Raw genomic sequence first — 26,021 nt, forward strand, 5'->3', positions numbered from 1 at the left:
AGACATTTGAAATTATAGTAGGTAATATATATGTTTGCATAAAGTTAAGTTTTTCTAAGCTCTGTGAACAATTTCCTATCCCTATTTATAAGCAATACATACTATATTCTTAGATATCCTTATCTAATCAACCCTGAGGGACTGACAGATTTGTTTGGGGTATGGTTCTGGCACTTTTGCTACTTGGTAGATAAATAGCATAAAAATAAAATGAGTAGAAAAATATTTGACCTTCTGTATGAACTGGCTTGGCTGAACTGTGGGATTCCCAGGTTTTCACAGTGTGTGTGGACCGATGGGGACCCCACAACACTTCAGCCAGAAGCAGCCAGGCTGTTGTTCTGTACTTCCGAACTTCCAACTGAAGTGATTTAGAGAAAGGGCTGGGGGTTGAGTGGAGGGGAGTACTGCCCAGCAGACAGGACTAGTGATTAGTGACTAACATGTTTCTTGCTGTTTCCAGATGTTTCTGACCGTGTACCTTAGTAACAATGAGCAACACTTCACAGAAGTCCCCGTTACTCCTGAGACAATATGCAGAGATGTGGTGGATCTGTGCAAAGAGCCTGGCGAGAGTGACTGCCATTTGGCTGAAGTGTGGTGTGGCTCCGGTATGAGACCTAGCTTTGTGCTTCATTCCTGTTGTCTGTTATTTTGGAGTATTAGGAGTGGCACGTCTGGGGGGGTGTATTCCTGGTGACCCACAGAGAAGTGTGCCCATCTGGAGACAATTCTCTCACCCAACTTTTGTGACAGGGTTCTCTCTCTGTTGTTTCCCTTTTCAGTAATGAAATAAAACCAGGCACTACAAGTTAAGAGGTCAGGACAGGCAGCAGATATGCCTGGTGTGTCTTGTAGTCAAATGTATAATGCCTACAAGTAGTTTCTATATATTTTGGCACTCCTTAGTTAGAAATTTGAGGCATCCTGATGATGGTGGCCTCTCATTTTTTATAGGTTTTTAGGGACAGCTGTCATTGTTGAGGAACTGCAGTGGCAGAGGTGGTGGTGCTATCTCAGGCAGTATTGGAAGCCTTGAAGAGATTTTACAGGATAGCCCTTAGGAGCTCTAAAATGGGGTGACCTGCTTCCTTTTGGCCCCATTGGAGTTTGTAGATGTGGGAGCAGTTTTCATCATTTCTGCCTTGTTCCTGCATAGCTGGATCAACTGCCACTGTTTCCTTTTCCTCCTCTGAAGATAACCAGAATATCCACAGAGCAAGGCACACCCTGGGTGAATGGAGTTTGCACCATTCATGGAATCTAATTTTAGCTGAGCCCTCACTTCTTACCATGTAGGATTGGACGTTTTATTCACCTTCAGTTGACTTTCCCACAGTTGGATGTTCTAGAAGGTCTTCTGCACTCCCTGAATTATTTTTTTTCCTTTTATGTAAGAGCCAAATAGACTGTTTGTGTGTAACTAAGCCCAGTGATCTCTTATAATGAGAACTGGATATTATCAGTTCATGCTACTAAAACTCTTCAGCAGCTTCTCTTCTATTTATAGTGAAGTCCAAACTGCCTTAGATTGTAAAACATTATGGGTCCTGAGGATTTCAGTTCTGCACCCCTAACCCCTGGCCTGCTTTACTTCATGTCTTTTTTTTGTGTGTGTGTACAATTCTGGGGCTTAAACTCAGGGCCTGGGCCCTGTCCCTGAGTTTCTTTGTTCAAAACTAGTGCTCTACCACTTGAGCCACTTTTGGGTTTTTTGGTGCTTAATTGGAGGTAAGAGTTTTCATGGCCTTCCCTGCCTGGGCTGTCTTTGAACTTTCATCCCCAGAGCTCAGCCTCCTGAATAGCTAGCAGTATAGGCTTGAGCTACACAGGGAGAGCCTGGCTACTTCATGTCTTTTGAGTACAGTGTTTGTGTTGGGGACTTTCTTACTAAGAGAATATCTTCAGATATGGATGGTTTCCTTTTGGAGAGAATCTTACATTTGTATGCTTTTTCTGCTTCAGCTCAGTATCTTACTGGAAGCAGAGCCAGAACTAGAACCACAAGTTGTTTATTCCAAACAACTAGTAAGTTCAGAGTTCATTAGCAGAATTAGCTGCCAAATGTTGGCTACCCCATTCTCAGTGCCCTTGTTTATTTGAGGTATTACAGTCATGTCTTTGATGACTGATTAAGTGTACTTTAGTTGACATGTTGCAGTTTCTTTGGTTTTTAAGCACTTGCTTAAGCTTTAAGCTTTCTCAATGAGGATGTTTGGATTTTACATCCAGCTTCCTTTCCTGAGATTGAAAGATTTTTCTGAGAACTCAGTATACGTTGTTTCTGCTAAAATTCCCATTTTTTGGAGCATTTACTTGTGCCCTTCTTTTCATTTCTAGTACTGAAAACTGGTAATCTTGCTGCAAAGAAGCTGTATATATTTTCATTGCAATAAACAGCCTTTTGTTAGGAAATGGAAAGTTTGAACTCATAACATTGTCTACAAAATTATAGTTTAGAAATAGCCTATAAAAATACTATAATTAAAAAATAAGACTAGTCTATTTAGAGAGCTGTTTTTACATTTTTTTCTTTGTACGTAGCATTAAGGGAATCGTCTGATCTATTGCATTGCAAAAGTTAAATGGCATGCTACAGTGAGTAAGCAGCCTTCCAAATTAGACTCCGGAGCTCTTGACTGGCCTAGATCTGAATCTCTTTCTAGTACTCCACCATGCTGTGACAATGATTATAAGTGTGGGAAATGTGTGATCTTTCCATTTCTGGGTTCTTTTAATGAAAGAAACAACTGTCTATGATGCTAAATTGCTCATGCATCCATAATTTACATCAAGGATAGGTAGCAAATACATGTCTTCCTTTTATTTACAGATATGATTTCTCAATCACTTCTTTCAGAACGTCCAGTTGATGATAATGAGAGAATGTTTGATGTTCTTCAGCGACTTGGAAGTCAGAGGAATGAAGTTCGTTTCTTCCTTCGTCATGAACGTTCTCCTATTAGGGACACTGGTACATAATATTTTCTAAATGATTGATAGTTGAGCTTTGTTCACTACAAGTTGCTGAGGGGACAGGTGACATTTGGGGAGGAGCTAGGTGATTTGAGATGGAGAGGTAGGAAGTTGAAACAGTAGGACAGGTACATTAGTAGCGGTGAGAGGTAGTCATCTGGGGTAGCAGTGATGGAGATAGGTCAGCAGGTTGAGACAGCTGCTATTGAGAAAAGAGAATGTGCTTATTACTAGGGAAGCCAGGTTGCTGAGATGAGAGACTTGAAACCAAGTGTAGTTTTTCTCCACAAGTGCTCTGCTGTCCAGGGGGATTGTGAGAGACAGTTAGACTGACCCCTCCCTGGTTGGGATTTTGCCCAACAAACCCACTGGGAAGTTTGTACAGGGGAGAAAGTACTAGCAAGGGGACATTGCTTGGATTAATAAACAGGCATAGCAAGAGGAGAAATGAATGAGGTAAGTAGATTGGAAAGACATTGTGGTGAAAAGCAGGTTTGAATTTGAGCTTTCAGAGGTCAGGTGCTTCTGGGTCACCTTGAAAATGAGCCTGCCTTAATGGGGACCACTCAGCTACAGAACTGAGAGGCTAGCTTTTGGGTGGCAAAGTCATCCAGAAGGAAGACAGGACTTGTAGCTGGTGAGAGTAATGGAACTATGCGCTCACAACTAATGACCGGTGGTTGTGACCAGTGTTTTTGGGTATAAGGAGGGGGTAGAAGGTCATATATAGAATGGAGAGTTTTTTGGGCTAGAAGCAGCACTAGATTTCTGAAGGTATGACCATCTGTGACCTTGGAGGTCTCATAAGAAGTGAGAGGAGTAACTTCATCTGGGAGATCTGTGAGGACAGGCTCTGCTTATGGGAAGCCACAGCTAGAAGGATTACTATGTAATTCTCAAAAGTGCTAGAATTCCTAAAATGAAAATTGAATACACGGCATTTTTCTTGTTAGTAAAACATGTTAATTAGTGGATATTACAAAATCTTAGTTTTATTATTAGCTCTTGTTTTAATAGAACGGTCCATGTGGCTCCTGACCAGTAGAAATGAGGAAATTCCGAATAGGGAGCCAGAATTCAGTCTGCCTTTTTTTTTTCTCTGCAAGAAGAGAAGACCTGATACTTAGGGTTAAGTGACTTGTCAGAGGCCACACCTAGAGGCAGAGCCAGCAGTGGAACCCGAATCACCTCTGCCAGGCTGGCTTATCTGTCTCTTAGTATCACCAGTACGCATGTAATTTTTCCTAAGTTCTTTTATGTTTAAGTTGTTGGCATTAGTATCTTATTTTTATTTTATTCTTTGTTTACATATATCTCCTTTTCTAAGTAATCCAGTAGTTCAAAGATCTTGCTGTGCAGTACTGGATAAATTATTGAATAGTCTCTTAGTAGTGCAATATGCAGTTTCAATGTGTCTGTAATGTGAGCAATATAATGTTCAGATAACAAAGCTGTTTGCACATTGTTGCAAAGCACCAGTGCCACATGGTGTTTAAATTGGCATAGAGCAGGATGCTTCAATCTGCTGTGGGAAAGTGTTAATTTACCTACCTAGCCCAGACTTCTTTGGATTGAGAGACTTACCATAGTAAAATGTGTATGAAATTATTTTTTCAAGGGTTTGCTTTTACCCCCATCCTGTAATTGACATGTTAAAGAGAAACTAGTCAAGTGCTCTTTGAGGCAGCAAACAATTAAAACTAGAACAGGTTCCCGTGGGCGCCCCCCCCCCCCTTACAGAATTATTATGTACATTACTTGAACCTTTTTCTTTTGTGCTGGTCCTGGGGCTTGAACTCTGGACCTGGGTGCTGTCCCTGAGCTTTTTTTGCTCAAGGTCTTCTCTTGAGCCACAGCGCAAGTTGATGGGAAATTAGACTCTCTCAGGCTTTCCTGCTTGGGCTGGCTTTGAACCATAATCTTCAGATCTCAGCCTCCTGAGTTGCTAGGATTACAAAGTGTGAGCCACCTGTGCCCAGCAAACTTTTCCTTTTATGATGTGTTAAATAGTACAGATACTCACTTCAGTTTTCTTTCTTTCTTTCTTTCTTTTTTTTTTTTTTTTTGCCAGTGCTGGGCTCAGGGCCTGAGCACTGTCCCTGGCTTCTTTTTGCTCAAGGCCAGCACTCAGCCATTTGAGCCACAGCACCACTTCTGGCCGTTTTCTATATATGTGGTGCTAGGGAATCGAACCCAGGGCTTCATGTATACGAGTCAAGCACTCTTGCCACTAGGCCATATTCCCAGCCCACTCACTTCAGCTTTCATTTGAAAGTTCTTTTTAACCAAAAAAGCAGAATACTCCATGTTGAAAGAACTTCACAGCATACTTCTACACTACCACAGAATGTTCCCAATAAACCAAATAATTCCAAAATACTTGTCCTGTTTCTTCCTATGCCTATGTGGTACTTTGAGAATGAACACAGCGTTTATGGATGTGATTTTCAATGATGCTCTTTTTTATTTCACTACTGAGAGTCTGATCTCTAGGAACAAGAATCGTAAGTAGATGATAGGTGGTACCCATAATCAGAAGTACATTAATTTCATTAATTTTTCCACATTTGTTATGTGAATCAGGAAGCTTTTCAAGATGGCACACACTGTTCTTTAGTACTAATAGTCACTGTTCGATTTTATTGTTTTTCCAAAATGGGCTGAATGATGAGACCTAAATTTCATTGTTATTAGAATTGTTTCAAATTCTTGTAAAAATTAATGACTTTTTGTTGTTTTTAGTATTTGGGCAGCACTAGGGTTTGAATTCAGGCCTAGAACTTGGTTAGGCAGCCCATCTAACTAACCCCTTGAGCCATGTCCCCAGCTCTTTTTGCTTTAGTTACTTTTTTTTTTTTTGGCCAGTCCTGGACCTTGGACTCAGGGCCTGAGCACTGTCCCTGGCTTCTTCCCGCTCAAGGCTAGCACTCTGCCACTTGAGCCACAGCACCGCTTCTGGCCGTTTTCTGTATATGTGGTGCTGGGGAATCGAACCTAGGGCCTCGTGTATCCGAGGCAGGCACTCTTGCCACTAGGCTATATCCCCAGCCCCTGCTTTAGTTACTTTTAAAATAGAGTCTCCTTGTTTTCTTTTCTTTCTTTTTTTTTTTTTTTTTTGCCAGTACTGGGCCTTGGACTCAGGGCCTGAGTACTGTCCCTGGCTTCTTTTTGCTCAAGGCTAGCACTCTGCCACTTGAGTCACAGCGCCACTTGTGGCCATTTTCTGTATATGTGGGGCTGGGGAATCGAACCCAGGGCTTCATGCATACAAAGTAAGCCAGTACTCTTGCCACTAGGCCATATTCCCAGCCCCTATTTTCTTTTTTAAAATCTTGCCTACTTCAGTCTGAATTGCAGTCTTTCCATTTATGTTTCCCTCTAGGTGGAATGACAGACAGATACCAACTACACAGTTTGTTTGTTTTTTTATTGGTTGAGGTAGAAATTCAAACTTCTTGCCTGGACTGGTCTTGAACCACAGTCCTTCTGATCTCCTTCTGAGTAACTAGGATTAAAGGTGTGAGTCACTTACCACTCACTGTGCCTGGCTAGGAAATATTTTAAGTATGCACTGAACTTAAATATCAGACGATTATAATAACAGAACTCTGAAAGGAACTGATACTGTTATCTGTCAACTGTAATGTTAATGCTTAGTTTTTAAACTTTGTACATAGTGAGTGGACCAAGATCTCAGGATCCAAATCTAAAAAGGAATGGAGTAAAAGTTACTGGTGAACATCGAAGAAAGGAGAATGGCGTAAGTGAATATTTTTAATCCACGTTATATGCGCCATTACCTTTCATGTACTTATTAACCTTTAAATTCATAAGTGTTAAGAAAGAGGAAGTGGGTTTTTGTGATTTTATTTATTGCTATAATCACTTTTAGAAAAATGAAAAATTATATATCAATGATTGTTGCTATTGCATTATCAATTTAAGTATCCTGTGTCTGTGTGTGCGTGCGTACTCACACATGCTGGTACTGAGTTTAAAATCAGTACTTTGTGTTCTTGCTTGGCTTTTTCACACATGACTGAGTCACACCTCCACGTCTGGCTTTTTGCTGGTTAATTGGAGATACAAATATCATGATTTTCCTGCCTAAAAGCTGGCTTCAAATTTTGATCCACAGATCTCAGCTTTCTGAGTAGCTAGGACTATAGATGTGAACTTTTGGTGCTTGGCTAAGCAAGTATCTCAGTTTATCTTTTCCTCTTTTTTTTGTCTTCCTTTCTTTTTCTTGCCAGTCTTGTGGCTTGAAATCAGGGCCTGGGCATTGACCTTGAGCTTCTTTTTGCTCAAGGCTAGCAGTCTACCCCTTGAGCCACTGGTACATTTCTGGCTTTTTGGTAGTTATGAAGATAAGTCTCATGAGCTTTTCTGCATGGGCTAGCTTTGTACCACAGCTCTCAGATCTCAGTCTCCTGAGAAGCTAAGATTACAGGTGTGAGCCATTAGAGATTAGCTAAGTTATATTTCTCCTGTCTGTACTTTATGTTAGGATCTAGATTATTAGCATTTGCTCCTACTCTGATAGGAGACTACTATTTTTCTTGTTGTGTTCTTTGGTTTGGGTCGTTCTAGATGTAGATGCTTTGCACTCTATATGAATTTTGGTTTATCAGTTTTTTTTTTGGCCAGTCCTGGGCCTTGGACTCAGGGCCTGAGCCACTGTCCCTGGCTTCTTCCCGCTCAAGGCTAGCACTCTGCCACTTGAGCCACAGCGCCGCTTCTGGCCGTTTTCTGTATATGTGGTGCTGGGGAATCGAACCTAGGGCCTCGTGTATCCGAGGCAGGCACTCTTGCCACTAGGCTATATCCCCAGCCCTGGTTTATCAGTTTTTACAAGGAAGCCTGATAGGGTTTTCACTGGAATTCTGTTGAATTTATATCTTGATAATTTGAACTTTCCATTCATGAACATGGTGTATTGTTCCATTTATTTAGGTGTGTTTTTTTTCTCTCCAGTATTTTGAAATTTTCAGTGCATAGGTCTTGCATATATGTTAAGTATATATATATATATATATATACATATATACATATGTATATATATATATGTATACGAGACAAGCACTCTTGCCACTAGGCCATATTCCCAGCCCCAGCCCTTCATATTTTTAATGATGTTTTAAAATGTCCAATTTCTGTAGGAATATGGTGGATTACATATGTCACTAATCTTGCAATCTTGCTAAATAACATTAGTTTGGATAGGTTTTCTTGTAGAGTCCATAGGATTTTCTTCATTGGTGAGTATGTTGTTTCTGAGTAAAAGCAGCTTGATTTCTTCTTTACTAGTCAAAATTCTGGTATTATTTTGCTGCACTAAGTTTCTCTAGGACAATATTAGTAAATGTTAGAATACACTTTCTCATTCTGCTGATGACTCGATGTGTCTTTACTACTAAAATATTTTTAAGTAATGTTCTGATGACTTAAGTTTCTAGTTTGCTGCCAATACCCTAGTTCTGTGTTTAATATTATCAGACTATGTAAATTAAACCTTCATATAAATTAACTATAGAATAGAATAATTCTAATCATTATGTTTATATCCCTTTTCATTGAAACTACTAAATTTAAACTTACAACAAAATAATGTTTATATGTTAGTATGGTTTATTTCTTAGTAAGTCAACATAAGTGAATGTTTATTTGTTTTGTTTTTGTTGTCAGTCCTGGGGCATGGACTCAGGACCTGAGCACTGTCCTTGGCTTCTTTTTGCTCAAGGCTAGCACTCTACCTCTTGAGCCACAACGCCACTTCCAGCTTTTTTCTATATATGTGGTGCTGAGGAATCGAACCCAGGGCTTCATGTATATGAGGCGAGCACTTTATCACTAGGCCATATTCCCGGCCCATAAGTGAATGTTAAATGTAAAAAATTAACATTATGAGTCAGGCACTGGTGGCTCGCAACTGTAATCCTAGCTAATCAGAAGGCTGAGTTCAAACCCCAGGACTGGCACCAAAAAGAAAGAAAAAAAAGGAAAATGGCTAGTTTTGTCATAACTGATTCAGTAAAGCTTCTAAGTAGACCTTTGAGAGACTATGATCATTTTATAGTAAGTTGGTCTTGTGAATTTATCTATAGGTTAATAGTCCTAGGATGGATATGACTCTTGCTGAACTTCAGGAAATGGCATCTCGCCAGCAGCAACAGATTGAGGCCCAGCAACAAATGCTGGCTACTAAGGTAAGATCTAGTTTTTCAAACACCTCTATCAGTCCACCATTGTTAACATAAGTGTAGAGCCATTTCCAGTCCATGCTCCTTATTAAGCCAGAAGCTTCCCACATTGAATGTGATACTGTCAATCCCAAAGTTACCAACTATATGACTCTTTCTTCCTTTACTTCAGCGCTTTGTAGAAATCTTTGCTTCATTCCAGTGTCGAAATTTTCCCGGCCCCTGATGTTTTTGTTTTGTTTTGTTTTTTTTGGCCAGTCCTGGGCCTTGGACTCAGGGCCTGAGCACTGTCCCTGGCTTCCTTTTGCTCAAGGCTAGCACTCTGTCACTTGAGCCACAGCGCCACTTCTGGCCATTTTCTGTATATGTGGTGCTGGGGAATCGAACCCAGGGCCTCATGTATACAAGGCAAGCTCTCTTGCCACTAGGCCATATCCCCAGCCCCCGGCCCCTGATGTTGATGACTTTTTTTTTTTCCTTTCTGACATAATATCTTTGTTACCTAGGCTAGTCTCAAACCCTTGGGGCTTCACTGATATTGCCTCAGCCTCCTGAATCGTTGACTCTTGGTGAATGCCACTGTACCTGACCTGACCCCTGATTTTAATTAAAATGAATTATTTTGCATCCAGCATCAGTGAACTGGAAAGTACTCATAAAGAGCCCTTTGGTTTACTACCAAGACCTACTCTGAGCTGGAGCAGGAGCACCTTTAAAGTTCATTAATGCTAGTGATAATTATCTCTTTTTGCTGCTTGACACAAATAATAGACATCTCTCTTAATTTGGGGGTATTTGGGGCAGTTAATTTTTATGGATAGACTACTCCTAGTTTTGGCCTTGATAGGGAAAATTATTCTAAGAAACCTCTCTTATTACTGGCGAAACCAGTCTCATTGCTGCTTCTTTTGCTACCTGTAGCCTTCTTTTAGTAGTGCTGGGATTTGAACTTAGGGCCTAGCACTTTCACTTGAGCCATGTCTCCAAGCCTTTGCATTTGTTAGTATTTGAATAGTCTCACTGCTTGCCTGGGCCACTATGGTCCATTATCATCCAGAAGCTTCCCATGTAGCTGAGATAATAGGTATGTACCACTGCACCCAGCTTACTTTATCAGTTGATAAAGGATCTTGGGAGTGTTTTCCTTAGACTGGACTTGAACTATGATCCTCCAAAATCTTAGCCTCTCAAGTAGCTAGGATTATAGGACTGAGCCACAATACCTGGCTATAATGGCAGTTTTCTAAAAGTGATATTTCTGTGGCAGTATAAAAGATCAGCACTTCTTAGATCATTTAATCCTCACCATACTAACAAGTACTTACCACCAATTCTCTCCACTTTGTAGATGAAGAAACACAGTGTATGTACTTGAGGTCCTGTATAGTTTACCCATAGGAAATACACGTCAGAACTTGAGTTTGGATTTGAATTTAAATCCACATCTTTTGCATTTATATTCTTACACTGCCTCCCAACCCCACATCAGCTCCTTCTTTACGAAAGCTGCTTGCTGTAAAAAAACCATTAGAATTAAAAATCACCATTCTTGGATCCTGTCTCCCAGAGCTTCCAGTGGGAGCTCAGGAGTGTCTGTTTTGAACATCCTAACAAGGAATTAGGATGGCAGCATGTGGGATAAAGAGAGGACTGAACACCCAGCCCATGCCTCACTCTCTGCACCCTGGGTTGGGATGTTTTTGAGATCAGTAGTTTGTGCACCTCTGCCTGATGATTGATTTGTTTCATCTCTAGGAACAACGATTGAAGTTTTTGAAACAACAAGATCAGCGTCAACAGCAACAAGCTGCTGAGCAGGAGAAACTTAAGAGGCTCAGAGAAATAGCTGAGAATCAGGAAGCCAAGCTCAAAAAAGTGAGAGCCCTTAAAGGGCATGTGGAACAGAAGAGGCTGAGCAATGGGAAACTTGGTAAGTTGTTCCCAGAAGACAGGCCGGCTTTGGGGAAGCCATTTTGGCATAAAAGAGCAGAATGGTATACAAAGTTTATATAGAATTATAGTAAGAATAAGATGAGCCTCTAAACTGAAGGAAATATTTTATTGAAAAAGCATAATTTACTACAATTTTGATACTATAAGTTCTTCCCAGTAGAATGCAGCATTGTTTTAGACAAGGTTTTAAAATTGCTTCTGAAAATGTAACTTTTCTTGGACAGTTATTATTTTTTTGGGGGGGGGGGCCAGTCCTGGGGCTTGGACTCAGGGCCTGAGCACTGTCCCTGGCTTCTTTTTGCTCAAGGCTAGCACTCTGCCACTTGAGCCACAGCGCCACTTCTGGCCATTTTCTGTATATGTGGTGCTGGGGAATCGAACCCAGGGCCTCATGTATATGAGGCAGGCACTCTTGCCACTAGGTCATATCCCCAGCCCCCAGTTTTTTTTTTTAATTCAGAATTTGATGAAGGTAAGGATTTTTGTTCATATGATGGCTTCACTTATGATAATACCATCTTAATTACAATTGTAATGATTCAGAAGCTTCATCTACCTACCATTATAAGACTGAGGAAAAGGGCTGGGGATATAGCCTAGTGGCAAGAGTGCCTGCCTCGGATACACGAGGCCCTAGGTTCGATTCCCCAGCACCACATATACAGAAAAATGGCCAGAAGCGGCGCTGTGGCTCAAGTGGCAGAGTGCTAGCCTTGAGCGGGAAGAAGCCAGGGACAGTGCTCAGGCCCTGAGTCCAAGGCCCAGGACTGGCCAAAAAAAAAAAAAAAAAAAAAAAAAAAAAAAAGACTGAGGAAAAAAGTACTGAACAAATTTCATTGTTTTCGAAATTTGGAGTTGAAGGTTTAATAGTAGTCAATATGTAAATTCTACAAATCCTTCATATATCTGCATCCAGATGGTAGACGTTTAGAGATGTCTGTGTTGATTTCAATCACTTCTAAAAGAAGTGAGGCTGATTCTAGGACATTCTGAAAGAGTTTTCTACTTTTAATTGGAAAGTTTCTGGTAAAGCTTGGTTGCCAGGGAAGTAGTCCATTTTCACTTTTCTTTTCAACCCTCTCATTGTAGTGGAGGAAATTGAACAGATGAATAGTTTGTTCCAACAAAAACAGAGGGAGCTCGTTCTGGCTGTGTCAAAAGTAGAAGAACTTACCCGGCAGTTAGAGATGCTCAAGAACGGCAGGATTGACGGCCACCATGACAACCAGTCTGCTGTGGCTGAGCTCGATCGCCTCTACAAGGAACTGCAGGTAGGCCGCAGCTGCTTATTCCTGATTCAGAGCGCTGGAAAGAAACACAGAGCTTTCTGTCCCTAGAAGTGGCAGGAAGTGCTAGATTATAGCTGCTTTCCTTTGGGTGGAAGGAGGGGAGAGTCCTAAACCCCAGAGAATCCAGAATAAACTTGATGCTACCTTAAACAGGAAACTTGAGGCATAACCACAGCCAGTGGGCTTGCACACATGTCACTTAATTTTAAACCAGGAGGTGAGGCATGTGGAGAAGGGCCTTGCGTTTTTAGAAGTTATGTCATAGTTAACTGTGTGTGTGTTGGAGAAATTTTATTCTTTGGCTCCCTTTTTGTTTCCTTTCTATTTTATTCAGCTAAGGAACAAATTGAACCAAGAGCAGAATGCCAAGCTGCAACAACAGAGGGAGTGTTTGAATAAGCGCAATTCAGAAGTGGCCATCATGGATAAGCGTGTTAATGAGCTGAGGGACCGGCTGTGGAAGAAGAAGGCAGCACTACAGCAGAGGGAGAATCTCCCAGTGAGTGGGCTGTTGGACCTGGTTTGGGGGAGGGCATTGAGCCCCGGAGGAGGGAGCAAGCTGAGGAAGGGGAGAGAAGGATGACCTGCCCAATAAGTTCAGATTTTCTTAAGCAGCTAGTTGAGAGAATTCTCATGTACGTGTGTCCTCCAAAAACAGGATTATTAGATCTTTGAAAGATAACTCATTGCTTTCTTACTTTTTAAAAAGTTTTACTTATGTAGCCCTGCTTATACTTTCAGTAAAGGACTGGCACATCATGGAGTGTTTTTGTAAAGGGATGTTTCAAGTGGGCATCTATGGTTAGATTCTGAGAGCAATCGTTATGGAAATGTCACTGCCTTTTCTGAGCTTGGTCATCCAGGACATGTCTTCTTACCCGAGGTCTCATCTGATGGGAACCTTCCCCAGCAAGTGGTGTCAGCCCCAAGTCGAGTGGCTGCTGTGGGTCCGTATATCCAGTCATCTACTATGCCAAGGATGCCCTCAAGGCCTGAACTACTGGTGAAACCAGCCCTGCCTGATGGCTCCCTGGTCTTACAGGCATCAGAGGGCCAGTTGAAGATACAGACACTACCCAATATGAGGTCCGGGGCTGCTTTGCAAAGTAAAGGTAAAAACAAAGTCTTTACACAGTTTGTGTTTCCTAGACACACTAATTCTTTCCCATGCTTGAGTTGAAAGTTTTGTTTTGTCTTTGTGTTTGTTTTTTAAATTTTCCCTGAGCAAGAAATTCCACTTAGGAAATAAAATAAGATAAAATCTGAAAGTTGTTTTTAAGAGTTCCTTTGTACCAGGCATGGTGGTATATACTTATAATCTCAGCACTTGGGAAGCACAGGCAGGATTTCAAGTTCAAAGCCCCCCTGGACTACATAGAGAGATGGTGTCTACTGAACAATACAACAAAATAACTTCCTTCCTTACAAAGAAAATTTCTTTCGGATGTCAATAACTGGAGAACTTTTTTGTGTGTTTACAAAGATCATATATATAAATGTTGATACTGTTGTCATTGCAGAAAGTGAGGTGCTGAATCCATTTTCTTCCTGAATAATGTTACATATTCATGTGTTTCTGCATAGAAATTTGCCTACTGATGAGTTTTAGAATAAAAGTAGACATAATGAGAATTAAAAAGTGCAAGTAACAGGCTCCTAGCACTAGTAATCTTCGCATTCTATGCAGTTCTAGGGTGCAGACCAGGATTTGTAATGGAAAGAAAAAAGGAAGGGAGAGTTGTGGGAAGCAAAAGGTATAAACATTCTTTACACAGTTCAGACCTCTAGAAGGACAAAGTAGTAGCCAGTGTTATTTTTTTTTCCTTCAACCCATTATTAACATGCAAAAAATAGCTCATTGTAATTTTTTTGGCCAAAATTAGTGCTGTGAAGCAATAGTGCCACCTAGGTTGAGTTTTATTTTGGAGAAGTATAGTTGATTTGTTTTTGTAAGACCAGGTTGAAAGCTGGCATTTGAAATTTAAATATCAGTGTGTAAAAGACCTGAACACACTGATTTTGTGAAAAACTATGGGTTAAAAGTCTTCTGTTTGTGTTGTACACATGTCACTAAGGTATTGTGTATAAGGCATGTTTTAGGGGATTATATTGGCTGTATTGGAAATTATTTTCTAGATTATGCACTGTTTCTTCACAATGAAAAAGTCATGAAATTGTTTTTTTGGGGGGAGGTGAGGGGATCTGGGATTTGAACTCAGGTCCTTGAGCTTGCTAGGCAGGTATGCCTCTGGCCCTTGACATGAGTTTTTGTTGCTTCAAACAGACTCTGTATTTGCTGTAACTAGTTTTATGTTGAGAAATGTTGGAAAAACCTAGAATTAGGGGGAAAAAAAACCTGAACAAAGCCTTTTAAAAATAAGTTTTACTAGGATATTGATGAGTGGAATTTAAAGCTGTTTTTAGAGGTACAAAGTCTTAATAGTAAGAGAAGAAGTAAAAGTGCCTTTAGAATCCTGTCATTTGCAGCAGTTTTTCTGCATTCTAGGCTCCAAAGTCCATCCAGGGGGTCCTGATTGGAGCCCTTCAAATGCAGATCTTTTCCCAAGCCAAGCTGCCCCTGTGCCCCAGAGTGCTGGGAATGCCCTGGACCAAGGTGAGGTTCATTTGCACAGTCCCAACAGTTATTGTTTTTGCCATTTAAAATGTACTGGATGTTGTTTTCTACATAGTTTATATCCTCGTGTCATAAAGCTAGGGACAGTTTAAGTATAAACAGTAGTTAATGCCCATGGCACCTTCATTTAACTGAGGAAGTAAGGGACTAGTATTGCAGCATTTGAGTTATTCTTTTGTCAGTTTAGCTCAAAAAATAGAGAGGGAGTTGATGAGTACAGAATTTCATTAGAGAGTTAGGAGAGAGAAACTTAGGAATGAATAAGTAATTTCAGTCCAAATGATTTGAATATCAAAGTGTTTTTCTGTCTTCAGTGGATGATGGGGAGGTCCCGCTGAGGGAGAAGGAGAAGAAAGTGCGTCCCTTTTCAATGTTCGACACCGTTGACCAGTGTGCTGCCCCATCCTCCTTTGGTACACTGCGGAAAAACCAGAGCAGTGAGGATATCTTGCGGGATGCTCAGGTACTCAGGAATATTCCAGTTGCTAAAATGTAGTGGTAGTTCTATAGCGCATGTTTTAGAAGGAATAAATTGGGTGAGAGAGACCAGAAGAAATCAAGTGTGTTTGGAACATTAGAAAATGTAATAACATTCTGTTACTTTCATTTCTTTGGAAATATTGTGCTTCTGCACTGTATTGGAGAATGAGTATTTGCTTCTTAGTCATGTCGTGATTTTGTAAGAGTATAATAAGCACATGGAAGATTAAACCATGCTGTATGAGAATCACTTGAAATCTGGAGCTGAGATTAGGTCAAACAACTTGATGGCAAACCTTTGTTATTGTAACCACGAGGATCTAAACTTTGTATAAGCAGGTTAGGGTGAATGTTACAAGGTGAGTTTTAAATTTGTATATGTATGCAGTTCTTTGCAGTTGGTGTGTGTGTGTGTGTGTGTGTGTGTGTGTGTGTGTGTGTGTGTGTGTTTGTGTTTGTTGTTCGTGGTACTGGGATTTGAACTTAGGGTCGTATACTTACTAAGCTGGTACTGTATCACTTGAGCCCAATTCCAGTCCTGTGTTTTGCTGGTTATTTTGGAGATAGTGTCTAGTGAACTTTTCTGTTTAGGCTGGCTTCAAACTGTGATCTTCTAGGACTCAATGTCCTGAGTAGCTAAGATTATAGGTGTGAGCCACCAGTACCTAGCTTGTGGGTTTCTTTGTTTTTCTAATTTTAACAAGAATTTATTTTAGTATAACAGGGTTAAAGTAGGGATGAATAAAAATAATGAGCTATTTCTTTTTTTTTTTTTTTTTTGGCCATTCCTGGGGCTTGGACTCAGGGCCTGAGCACTGTCCCTGGCTTCTTTTTGCTCAAGGCTAGCACTCTGCCACTTGAGCCACAGCGCCACTTCTGGCCATTTTCTGTATATGTGGTGCTGGGGAATTGAACCCAGGGCCTCATGTATAGGAGGCAAGCACTCTTGCCACTAGGCCATATCCCCAGCCCAATGAGCTATTTCTTGAGTTTATTTATTTTTGAAACAGGGTCTCTTTGTAGCTCAGGCTGGCCTCTAACTCGTGATTCTTCTGTGTAAGCCTCCCAAATGCTGGGGTGGGTTACAGGTAGGTACAGCCACACCTGGCTAGATTGCATGAGGTTCTAGTAAACAAGAATGGCTTTCATTTCTTGGTGCTACCTGAGAATTTGAAAGACAGCTGTATATTAAAAGTTTTCAAGTGGACAGGAACAAGAAGGAGGTCATGTAGGGGGATAAGGATCTTATATCACTGAAGTCTCCTAAGAAAAATGATTAAATACAGAGATTTGAAGCTTTTTGGATTTAAGTTGTTAGTACATTTAAAGAGTTAATGTGCTTATATAGTACACTTATATTTGTAGATTAGATTGTCTAGGATGTCCTATATACTCAGTTATATAGTGTTTTAACTAACATCTCCCCACCCCTGTGTGTGTGTCTGTGTGTCTTATAGGCTGCAAATAAAAACGTGGCTAAAGTACCACCTCCTGTTCCTACAAAACCAAAACAGATTAATTTGCCTTATTTTGGACAAACGAATCAGCCACCTTCAGACATTAAGCCTGATGGAAATCCTCAGCAGTTGCCAACAGCTCTTACATCCATGGGAAATAAACCCAAGCCAGCTGCAGGGCAGCAGCCAAGGGTGCTACTGTCTCCCAATACACCTGCAGGTGCCCAAGACCAAACTCTTTCTCCAGGGTCTAAGCAGGAAAGCCCACCTGCTGCTGCAGTCCGCCCTTTTACCCCCCAGCCTTCTAAAGACACCCTCCTTCCTGCTTTTCGAAAACCACAGACCGTGGCAGCAAGTTCCATATACTCTATGTACACACAACATCAGGCTCCAGGAAAGAATTTCCAACAGGCTGTGCAGAGTGCATTGACCAAGACGCAGAGCAGAGGCCCACACTTTGCAAGCGGTAAGGTTCTCAGTCTCCTCTCTACCTGAATAGATCTTGTGCTGAAGTCCTATCCCAGAGCTGCCAGCAGACAGCAAAATAACTGCTCTCTACATGGCTGGCTGATGTGATTGTTGTGAGAGCCGGAATGGTACTACACTGTGCAGTGGCAGTTCTGCCCTGGGGGGCGGGGGGGGGACACAGAGATAAATCTGCTCTGCTTCTGTGCCTAGGCGCTCTTGATGCTCAGAGGATGGGGCTGGGGGCAGTGGTCTGTGTCTTGTACTTTAAAAAGCAACACAGCTATACTTCTAAGTTGTCCTAATGAGGACACAATGCTAAGTAAATAGGAAACCATAACTAGCTTCTCATTGTAGCCTACTTCAAGCTCTATCATGAATCTTTGGTGAAAACATCACTAATAATTTGGAATTCGATGATTTTGATAGAACTGAAAGTTAAAGAGGAAGGTCTTTGGTAAAGACAGTAGTTCTTAATTTGTAAGCCAAATGTAATTTCTTACAGTAATTCACTTTTGAACAGTATAAAGATGAAATAGTGCCTATTTGCATTTAGTCTGGACATGTACTGGATTGCCATTTTCATTGGTTCTAGGTCTTTCTCATGTTTGTCATTTAAAATTAAGATATACAGTCAGTGATTGCATATAGTTGGCCAGATTTTCTTATTGTTTCATAAAGTAATGGTGCACTTTTGCAATCAGAGGGGATTTTGATTCTATAATAAGCTTATTATGCAAAGATGAAATCTTTGCTTTGTCTTTTGTTACTTTAAGAAGTCAGCTCTGCTTGAGGGTCAGTTGTATAGTAACTGAAATCAAGATGGGCTTTAGTTGTTGGCTGTTTGTGTGACTGTGTAGTTTGGTTTGATTAGTACTAATGGAAGCTGTTCTCTTCCTTTTCCTGGTTAGTGTATGGCAAGCCTGTGATTGCTGCTGCACAGAATCCACAGCAGCACCCGGAGAACATTTACTCCAACAGCCAGGGCAAGCCTGGAAGTCCAGAACCAGAGACAGAGCCCGTGTCTTCAGTTCATGAGAACCATGAACATGAAAGAATTCCCCGACCACTCAGCCCAACCAAATTGCTGCCTTTCTTATCTAATCCTTATCGAAACCAGAGTGATGCTGACTTGGAAGCCCTACGAAAGAAACTGTCTAATGCACCAAGGCCTCTAAAGAAACGCAGCTCTATTACAGAGCCAGAGGGTCCTAATGGACCAAATATTCAGAAACTTTTGTACCAGAGGACGACCATCGCCGCCATGGAGACCATCTCTGTCCCATCTAAGTCATCCCCCTCAGTGACTGTCAGCCCAGAAAGCCCGGTGGATATCTCGAATCCCTATTTACATGAAGAGCCAGAAAAAGAGGTTGTCCCCCTGGTTGTGGAACCATTGCACCCAGAGGAGATGGGAAGTGCCAGTACAGAGAACAGTGACATGCCAGCTCCTTCTCCAGGTCTTGATTGTGTGCCTGAAGGAATCCCAGAGAGCAGTTCAAATCTGCAGAATAATGTAGAGGAAGCAAACCTAGAGGCCCCTCATATGCTTGAAGTGTACCTGGAAGAGTACCCCCCTTACCCACCCCCACCATACCCATCTGGTGAGCCTGAAGTGCCTGAAGAAGACTCTGTGCGCATGCGCCCACCTGAGATCACTGGACAGGTCTCCCTCCCTCCTGTAAGTAACATGGTGCCTCGTGGCCATTTAGGGAATGTGTTATTTTGTCATGCCCTACTAGGTGGTCATATTCTTCGCCAGCTTGCCTTTTTATTTATAATCCCTTGACACAGAGTAGATCTTATAGATGCCATACAGTGTAATATATTCAATATAAAGACTGTTTCTGCATTTTAGAAAGAGTCTGAAACAGATACTTGCTCTTATCTCTCTCTATAAATGCTGCATTTGCTGTTTTCCTCTCTGTGTAGCTGATGCCATGTTAGGGGAGCAACACTGGATTGAAAAGGCTCTGATTGGAACTTGATTACTACTAGCTTAGCTCCACGAAGCCTGGCAGATAGCATAACTTCTCTTCTAGGCAGTATCTCATTTTCAAACATTTCTTTTTCCTAGCAATGAAATTTGGTTGTGAAATTTGGGGGGGTGGGTGGGCAGTCTTGGGGCTTGGACTCAGGGCCTGAGCACTGTCCCTGGCTTCTTTTTGCTCAAGGCTAACACTCTGCCACTTGAGCCACAGTGCCGCTTCTGGCCGTTTTCTGTATATGTGGTGCTGGGGAATTGAACCCAGGGCCTCATGTATATGAGGCAAGCACTCTTGCCACTAGGCCATATTCCCAGCCCCAAAATTTGTTTTTAATGAAGTGTTAGGTGAAGTCTTACAACAGTGTAAAATTGGAAGAGTTAGGTGAAGAGGTGGCAGGGAGGGGTATGGGCATCTAGGTCTTGCTTCCCTTATGGGGTTTGGAACTCTAGCAAATGCGTGATCCATAAGTTCCTTTGTACTCTGACGTTAAGTTATTTAAAAACTCTGTGTTTTGGGCTTTGGGATGCCTTCTACACTGCTTCTAATAACTAGGCTTTTGTTTAGAAATTTGACTAGTCAGTTTGAAGTAGGTGAGAGATCGATAACTCATCAATGTCTGAGTAAAGTCTGCTTTTCTGTAGTTTGATTAGAAGACATTTGGAACTATCTATGGCATAGATAGATAGATAGATAGATAGACAGACAGACAGATACATACCTATCTACCTGCATACATACATGCACACACATAATAACACACATACATATATGGTTGATTCATGAATTTAAAATGTAGTTAAAAGCAAAATACCATTTTAAAATGATTGTTTAAAATTGTACTTTATATATTTGATTCCTTAATTTATCTTTTAGCTATGATGGTATCCAGAGTTACTTTACTGGTTACAGCAGACATTTGTTTAAAATATATAAAATAGAAAACTTTTGAAACTAGAAAAAAATTTTAAAATAGAAGCTATCACTTTTTAAGGCTTGATTCTCTTCATTATAGTCTTAAATGTGAGAAGAGTTTAAGCCATTTTGGCCAAGACCACTCTTCATCGTGACTATTTGTTGTTTCCCCTTCTTTTTTGTTGTTGTATCAAAATAAATTTTACTTTCAAGGAAGGAGAAAAGAAACTGGAATTTGTCAAAGGAGCATACTTTGTTTGGAAGATACTGTGCCTTTCTACTTAGGAAAGTGGTTTACTGTTTTTCCTTTTGTCTGAAGAGAAATCACTTTCCTTCTTGCCTAAAACTCTTGTCTTGTCCTTTCCCAAAAAGTTGGTGGCTAGTCCTCTACTACGCAGCTTACCACTGCTGTTAGCACACTCCCAACCCGAGGACTGTAGATGTAGCTGGTCACTTTGTGTTCTTCATTCATCTGTGGCTTTCCAACTTGAAATAAAAGTATATAATAGAAACACAGTTTCTATCATGTATGTATCATATGAATATTAAAAGTATATATCAAGGCTGGGAATATGGCCTAGTGGCAAGAGTGCTTGCCTTGTATACATGAAGCTCAGGGTTCGATTCCCCAGCACCACATATGCAGAAAACAGCCAGAAGTGGCGCTGTGGCTCAAGTGGCAGAGTACTAGCCTTGAGCAAAAAAAGAAGTCAGGGACAGTGCTCAGGCCCTGAGTCCAAGCCCCAGGACTGGCCAAAAACAAAAACAAAAAAACAATAAAAGTATTATATCATTCCTTAGAAAAATATTCTACTTTGCTAAATGTGCTTAAGGAACCTATTTTATAGATGTTAAATCTAGTCTTTAATGCCTTTTTTTCAGCCTGACAAAACATATTAAAACATACCTAATAATAACTAATAATTTTTATTATTTAGCTTAATTGCATGCATTTGCCAGAGGAGGCATTGAAGTCTGAAATGTTTGAGGAGGGCTTCTTTGAAGCCAGCTTTACCTGGATTTACATTCCAGCTGTGCTGTTTACCAGCTGTGTGCCTTAGTTTCCTTTTGTGTAAAGTAAGGGACAGTGGGGTTTTTGTGAATAGTAAGTGAATGATCGTTTGTATGTCTTAGGTGTTTGTTGCCCAGTCTGAGTGTGAGGCTTGCTGTACTGTATTAACATGGGTGATTTAGAGACCGCTATTGGCTGGTTGTGCTGCTTGACAGGTTGATGGATACATCAGACTAGTTGTCACTTCAGATTATACTCCGCTCAGTTTGTGTTCACATGTCCTCTCTAGGACTTCCATTAGGCTTTGTAAGGCTAAGCTCCTCCCATTTGACTGTGTGGATAGCCACTTCATGAAAATTTATTAAGCACTGTACTATAATTTGTATGCTTTATCCTTTTTTTTTTTTTTTTAAAAAAAGTTCCTTTCACTACTTTAGCTGAGCTCTTCCTTCTCTCTTGTTATTTTCTTAAGCTTATTTTTTTGTGCATTTCCATTGCAGGGGAAAAGGACAAATTTACGAAAAGCTGGCTCTGAGCGCATTGCTCACGGGATGAGAGTGAAATTCAATCCTCTTGCTCTACTCCTCGATTCGTCTTTGGAAGGGGAATTTGACCTTGTACAGAGAATTATTTATGAGGTATGGCTATAAATATGACCTTGTGTTTTGTTTTTTAAGGGTCAGAATAGACCCTTTAAAAACTGAAAGTATAGAGACATTCTATTTTTAAATTTTTCTTTTTTGGGACATGGAGAGGAACTTTTGAGTATACTCTAAAATAGGCTGTGCTATTTTAAAAGTGTAACAGAAATATGGATATGGAGAAGTTCAGTTTTCATTTAGAACTTTAGAGTGCTTTTCTTTCTTTGTGACATTACTCTGCTATAAACATTGCTCACATATGGATTTTTCTTGTACAGTATTGAATTACAGATATGGTACCTACTTTTCAGAGGCCTACTGTTTAAAACATTTTTATTTGATCTTTTTTATTCCTTTCCATAGCAGATGAAACTTCTACTTAGAAACTTATTTATGATGGAAAGTTCAGAGATAAATAAAAGTCATTATAAGGATATAATTTCTAGTACTTTCAATTGAGTAAAACTTTTTATAGCGAATTCTACTTTAATTTGGCTTTTCTATCTGCCCTAACTGCTCTTAATAAAGCATTCTTGGTTCTGTATGTTTTAATTATGATTTAAAAAAATGGCCCCAAATGTCTATTACTGTTGTCTTAATCCCAAATAGCTAGATGGTCTTGACGGTTGAGGTGGCAAGACTTGGAGTTATGCTTGCTTACTTCTGATTGATGCTACAGGTTGATGACCCGAGTTTACCCAATGATGAAGGCATCACAGCCCTACACAATGCAGTATGTGCGGGCCACACAGAAATCGTGAAGTTCCTGGTACAGTTTGGTGTGAATGTGAATGCTGCAGATAGTGATGGATGGTAAGTCTCCTTTAACATAGAGCAGCTTCAGTTATGGGAGTGTGTTTTATGAGCAGTGTGGCAGAAGACAAACTATATGGGTGTCTATCCTCCCATCCTTGTAGCTACTGGACAGACATGCTGTGTGATTTTGAGGAGTTAACATGTCTTATGGACAATCATCTCTGTCCAGTTCTGGAAGTGGATGGACTTTAAAAAATGTTTAATAATTAAGTTATAATAAAGGTACGTATTACAAAGTGGCACATCATTAAATTAGCATGCTTAAACAGATTAGAGAAATGCTGATTTAAGCATGGTCTTTCCAAGTCCTTGAAACTTTTGAGTGTTTAATGGACTGATGTCAATTTCATGTTTCCAAGAGGGTATTATAGTTTAACAACATTCCACAGATACATTTGACCACCGAATCCATTTTTCTTGGTCCATTTTGTGGAACCTAGTATGCTAGTAAACCACTGATACTGTTTGTAGGATTACAAAATATTACTTGGCAGGTAAATAATGGTAATAGTAATGTATTAATAATAGTGTTAATAATAGTATTAATAATAAATTAGTGTTACCAGTATTAATAATAGTAATAGTAATGGTTCTGATGAGGTACTATTATCTTCAGTAACTACAATAGAATGGATAGTAAGTTTTGCACCTTAATTTTTTAGAAAAAGGAAGATTTAAGCTCTAAATTATAACACAGTAGTTAAACTTTATTATAAGGTGCTATATTTCAAGACCCTCTGGAAATGCTTAAAGATGAGAATAACACTGAGCCCTATATATACACTAGTTTTTAAATCTGTGCTTACATACCTGTAATAACAACAGTAACTAATAATAAGGAAGATTTGTTATAACAATATACTGTAATAAAACTGTGGGCATCCCTGCTCTTGTGCCTTGAAGCTATAAAATGAGAGTTTCTTGGACACAGGCACTGGGATACAATAAAAGTGATTTGGTTATAGAGTTGGCTAATTGGTGAAGTAAGCACAGATGACATAGACAGTGTGAACACACTTGGACAAGAAGTGAGTCACATCCTGGAGCTGGCAGTGCAGGATTTCACCACATTCCCGAGAAATTTTAAACTGCTAGTTTATTTTTAGAGTCTTCCTTTTAGTATTATTAGACCTTAATTAACTTCATGTAACTGAAACTAGACAGCAAAACTGTGGATAAGGAGGTGACAGCTGTAAGTTCTTTTTGAAAAACTTGAAAAGCTAAAATACTAGTATTTAGTCTTTCAATTTTAAAGCTTGTTTTCCCTTTCTATATACAAATAATTATTTCAGATTCATATGTATGTATGTATATATTTTACATAATAAGTTGCATATAAATTTGAATTCGCGCTATCATTCTGCTAAGAAATTGTGTGCTCATTTATTATGACTACTACGTCTTACTAAATATTTAAATTGTTTTTTGATTTTTCATTGTGATAAGCAATGCTTAGAGACACTTTATTGCATTTAAAATAATTATAGAAGTTACATGTATCCACTCTGGAAAATGTGCAAGTTATTTTCACTTCCAGTAATCTTTAAGTAAACTCTTCTGATAGATTTGGATACATTTGCTTTAAGCTGCTCTGACCCCACCCTCCCTTCCCTCTCTACTTTCCCACCACATTGGTGGTGGGGATTGAACCCTAATAGAGCACATGCTCTATTTTGCTCCCTCAGCCTTCAACTCTTATTATTGTTTAATATCATAATAGACATTTATATGTCTGATACTTTAGCCTAACTTTTTGTTTTGGCATTGTAGCATAATCCGTATTACATTGAAATGTCTTTGTTGTCCTAATATTGGAAGTTATATTGTATATGATTTTTTGCTCTTAGAAACCATGCAAAATAATTATGCTATCATTTCCTGAGCCAGGAGTAATATTCTGCAATAGGAAAGAAGAAGAAAAACCCAGAACAACATGCTCCCAAAGGAATTAGAATGAATGAGGGAAGGAAGAACTTCTTTACATGCAACTTACTAAGCTGGTGGCAATCAGTTTGGACAGCATTGTTAGCCCTTGCTGTGTTTCCTTCACAGGACCCCCTTGCACTGTGCTGCTTCGTGTAACAATGTCCAGGTGTGTAAGTTTTTGGTGGAATCAGGAGCAGCGGTGTTCGCTATGACCTACAGTGACATGCAGACTGCTGCAGATAAGTGTGAGGAGATGGAGGAAGGCTACACTCAGTGCTCTCAGTTTCTCTATGGTGTGTAACCCACGAGGTTCAGTGTGTTGATCACTGCATTTGTTTACCCCTACCCCTCTCTTCTTCTGTGGTATGATTTAATAAGTGTTTTAATTATTTAGAACAATCTCTGTGCTTTGCTTGGTTCTAGGTGCTAAATATGGGACAGCCTGGTCACAGATGTCTTTGTGTGTGCCTGGAAATGGCTGTAGCTGGGGGCACTTTCAGCTGTCAAATGCTAATGCTGCTTTTGCCTTAGTACTTAGTAGGCTTTGAAAGCTTTGGACTGTCAAAAGACCCCCCCTACTAAGTGAGGCTTTAGCCTTCATGGTGACTGGTACTGCATCTTTTTTTTTTTTTTTGGCCAGTCCTGGGCCTTGGACTCAGGGCCTGAGCACTGTCCCTGGCTTCTTCCCGCTCAAGGCTAGCACTCCGCCACTTGAGCCTCGGCGCCGCTTCTGGCCGTTTTCTGTATATGTGGTGCTGGGGAATCGAACCTAGGGCCTCGTGTATCCGAGGCAGGCACTCTTGCCACTAGGCTATATCCCCAGCCCTGGTACTGCATCTTTTCATGGACGTTAACTTGGAATTGTTGAAAACCTTATTGTCCTTTTCCTCTCCTTCCTATCTCTTGCACCTTGTTTCTGATTAGCATTTCATTATCCTCTGCACGTAGACTTGGAAGGTCTATGTGGAAAAAGGTGCAAATTCAAAGTTAATTTGGAACCGACACAGTGGTTCATGTCTGTGATCCTAGATCCTTTAGGAGGCTGAGATCTGAGATCCTTCATATTGTAATTCAAAGCCAGCTCAGGCAGAAAAGTCAGACTCTTCAGTTAACCAGCAAAAAGCCACGAGTGTAGGTATGTCTCAGTGGTAGTGCACCAGCCTTGAGTGCAAAGGCTAAGGAAAAGTGTTTTCGACCTGAGTTTAAGCCCCAGTACTGGCACCCCTCCCCCAAAGTTAATTTAAAACTTGGTTAATTCTGGCCTGAAAAGT

At 40.3% G+C, this 26,021-nt stretch overlaps 1 protein-coding gene across 1 annotated transcript in view; it reads left to right on the plus strand.

Moving 5' to 3' along the window:
• Tp53bp2 (tumor protein p53 binding protein 2) overlaps positions 1–26,021 on the plus strand; it is a 53,577-nt gene that overhangs the window by 22,281 nt on the left and 5,275 nt on the right. Inside the window, exons 2-16 of the mRNA XM_048358114.1 lie at positions 464–611; positions 2,861–2,974; positions 6,654–6,736; positions 9,081–9,182; positions 10,932–11,106; positions 12,219–12,400; positions 12,753–12,917; positions 13,302–13,530; positions 14,925–15,032; positions 15,368–15,516; positions 16,991–17,456; positions 18,367–19,136; positions 21,868–22,005; positions 22,688–22,821; positions 24,877–25,043. Coding sequence (XP_048214071.1) covers positions 464–611; positions 2,861–2,974; positions 6,654–6,736; positions 9,081–9,182; positions 10,932–11,106; positions 12,219–12,400; positions 12,753–12,917; positions 13,302–13,530; positions 14,925–15,032; positions 15,368–15,516; positions 16,991–17,456; positions 18,367–19,136; positions 21,868–22,005; positions 22,688–22,821; positions 24,877–25,043 — 3,130 coding nt within the window. The remainder of the gene's footprint in view (positions 1–463; positions 612–2,860; positions 2,975–6,653; positions 6,737–9,080; positions 9,183–10,931; positions 11,107–12,218; positions 12,401–12,752; positions 12,918–13,301; positions 13,531–14,924; positions 15,033–15,367; positions 15,517–16,990; positions 17,457–18,366; positions 19,137–21,867; positions 22,006–22,687; positions 22,822–24,876; positions 25,044–26,021) is intronic.

The sequence above is a fragment of the Perognathus longimembris genome, chromosome 11 (assembly GCF_023159225.1).
Source record: "Perognathus longimembris pacificus isolate PPM17 chromosome 11, ASM2315922v1, whole genome shotgun sequence".
NCBI classification, from domain to species: Eukaryota; Metazoa; Chordata; class Mammalia; order Rodentia; family Heteromyidae; genus Perognathus; species Perognathus longimembris.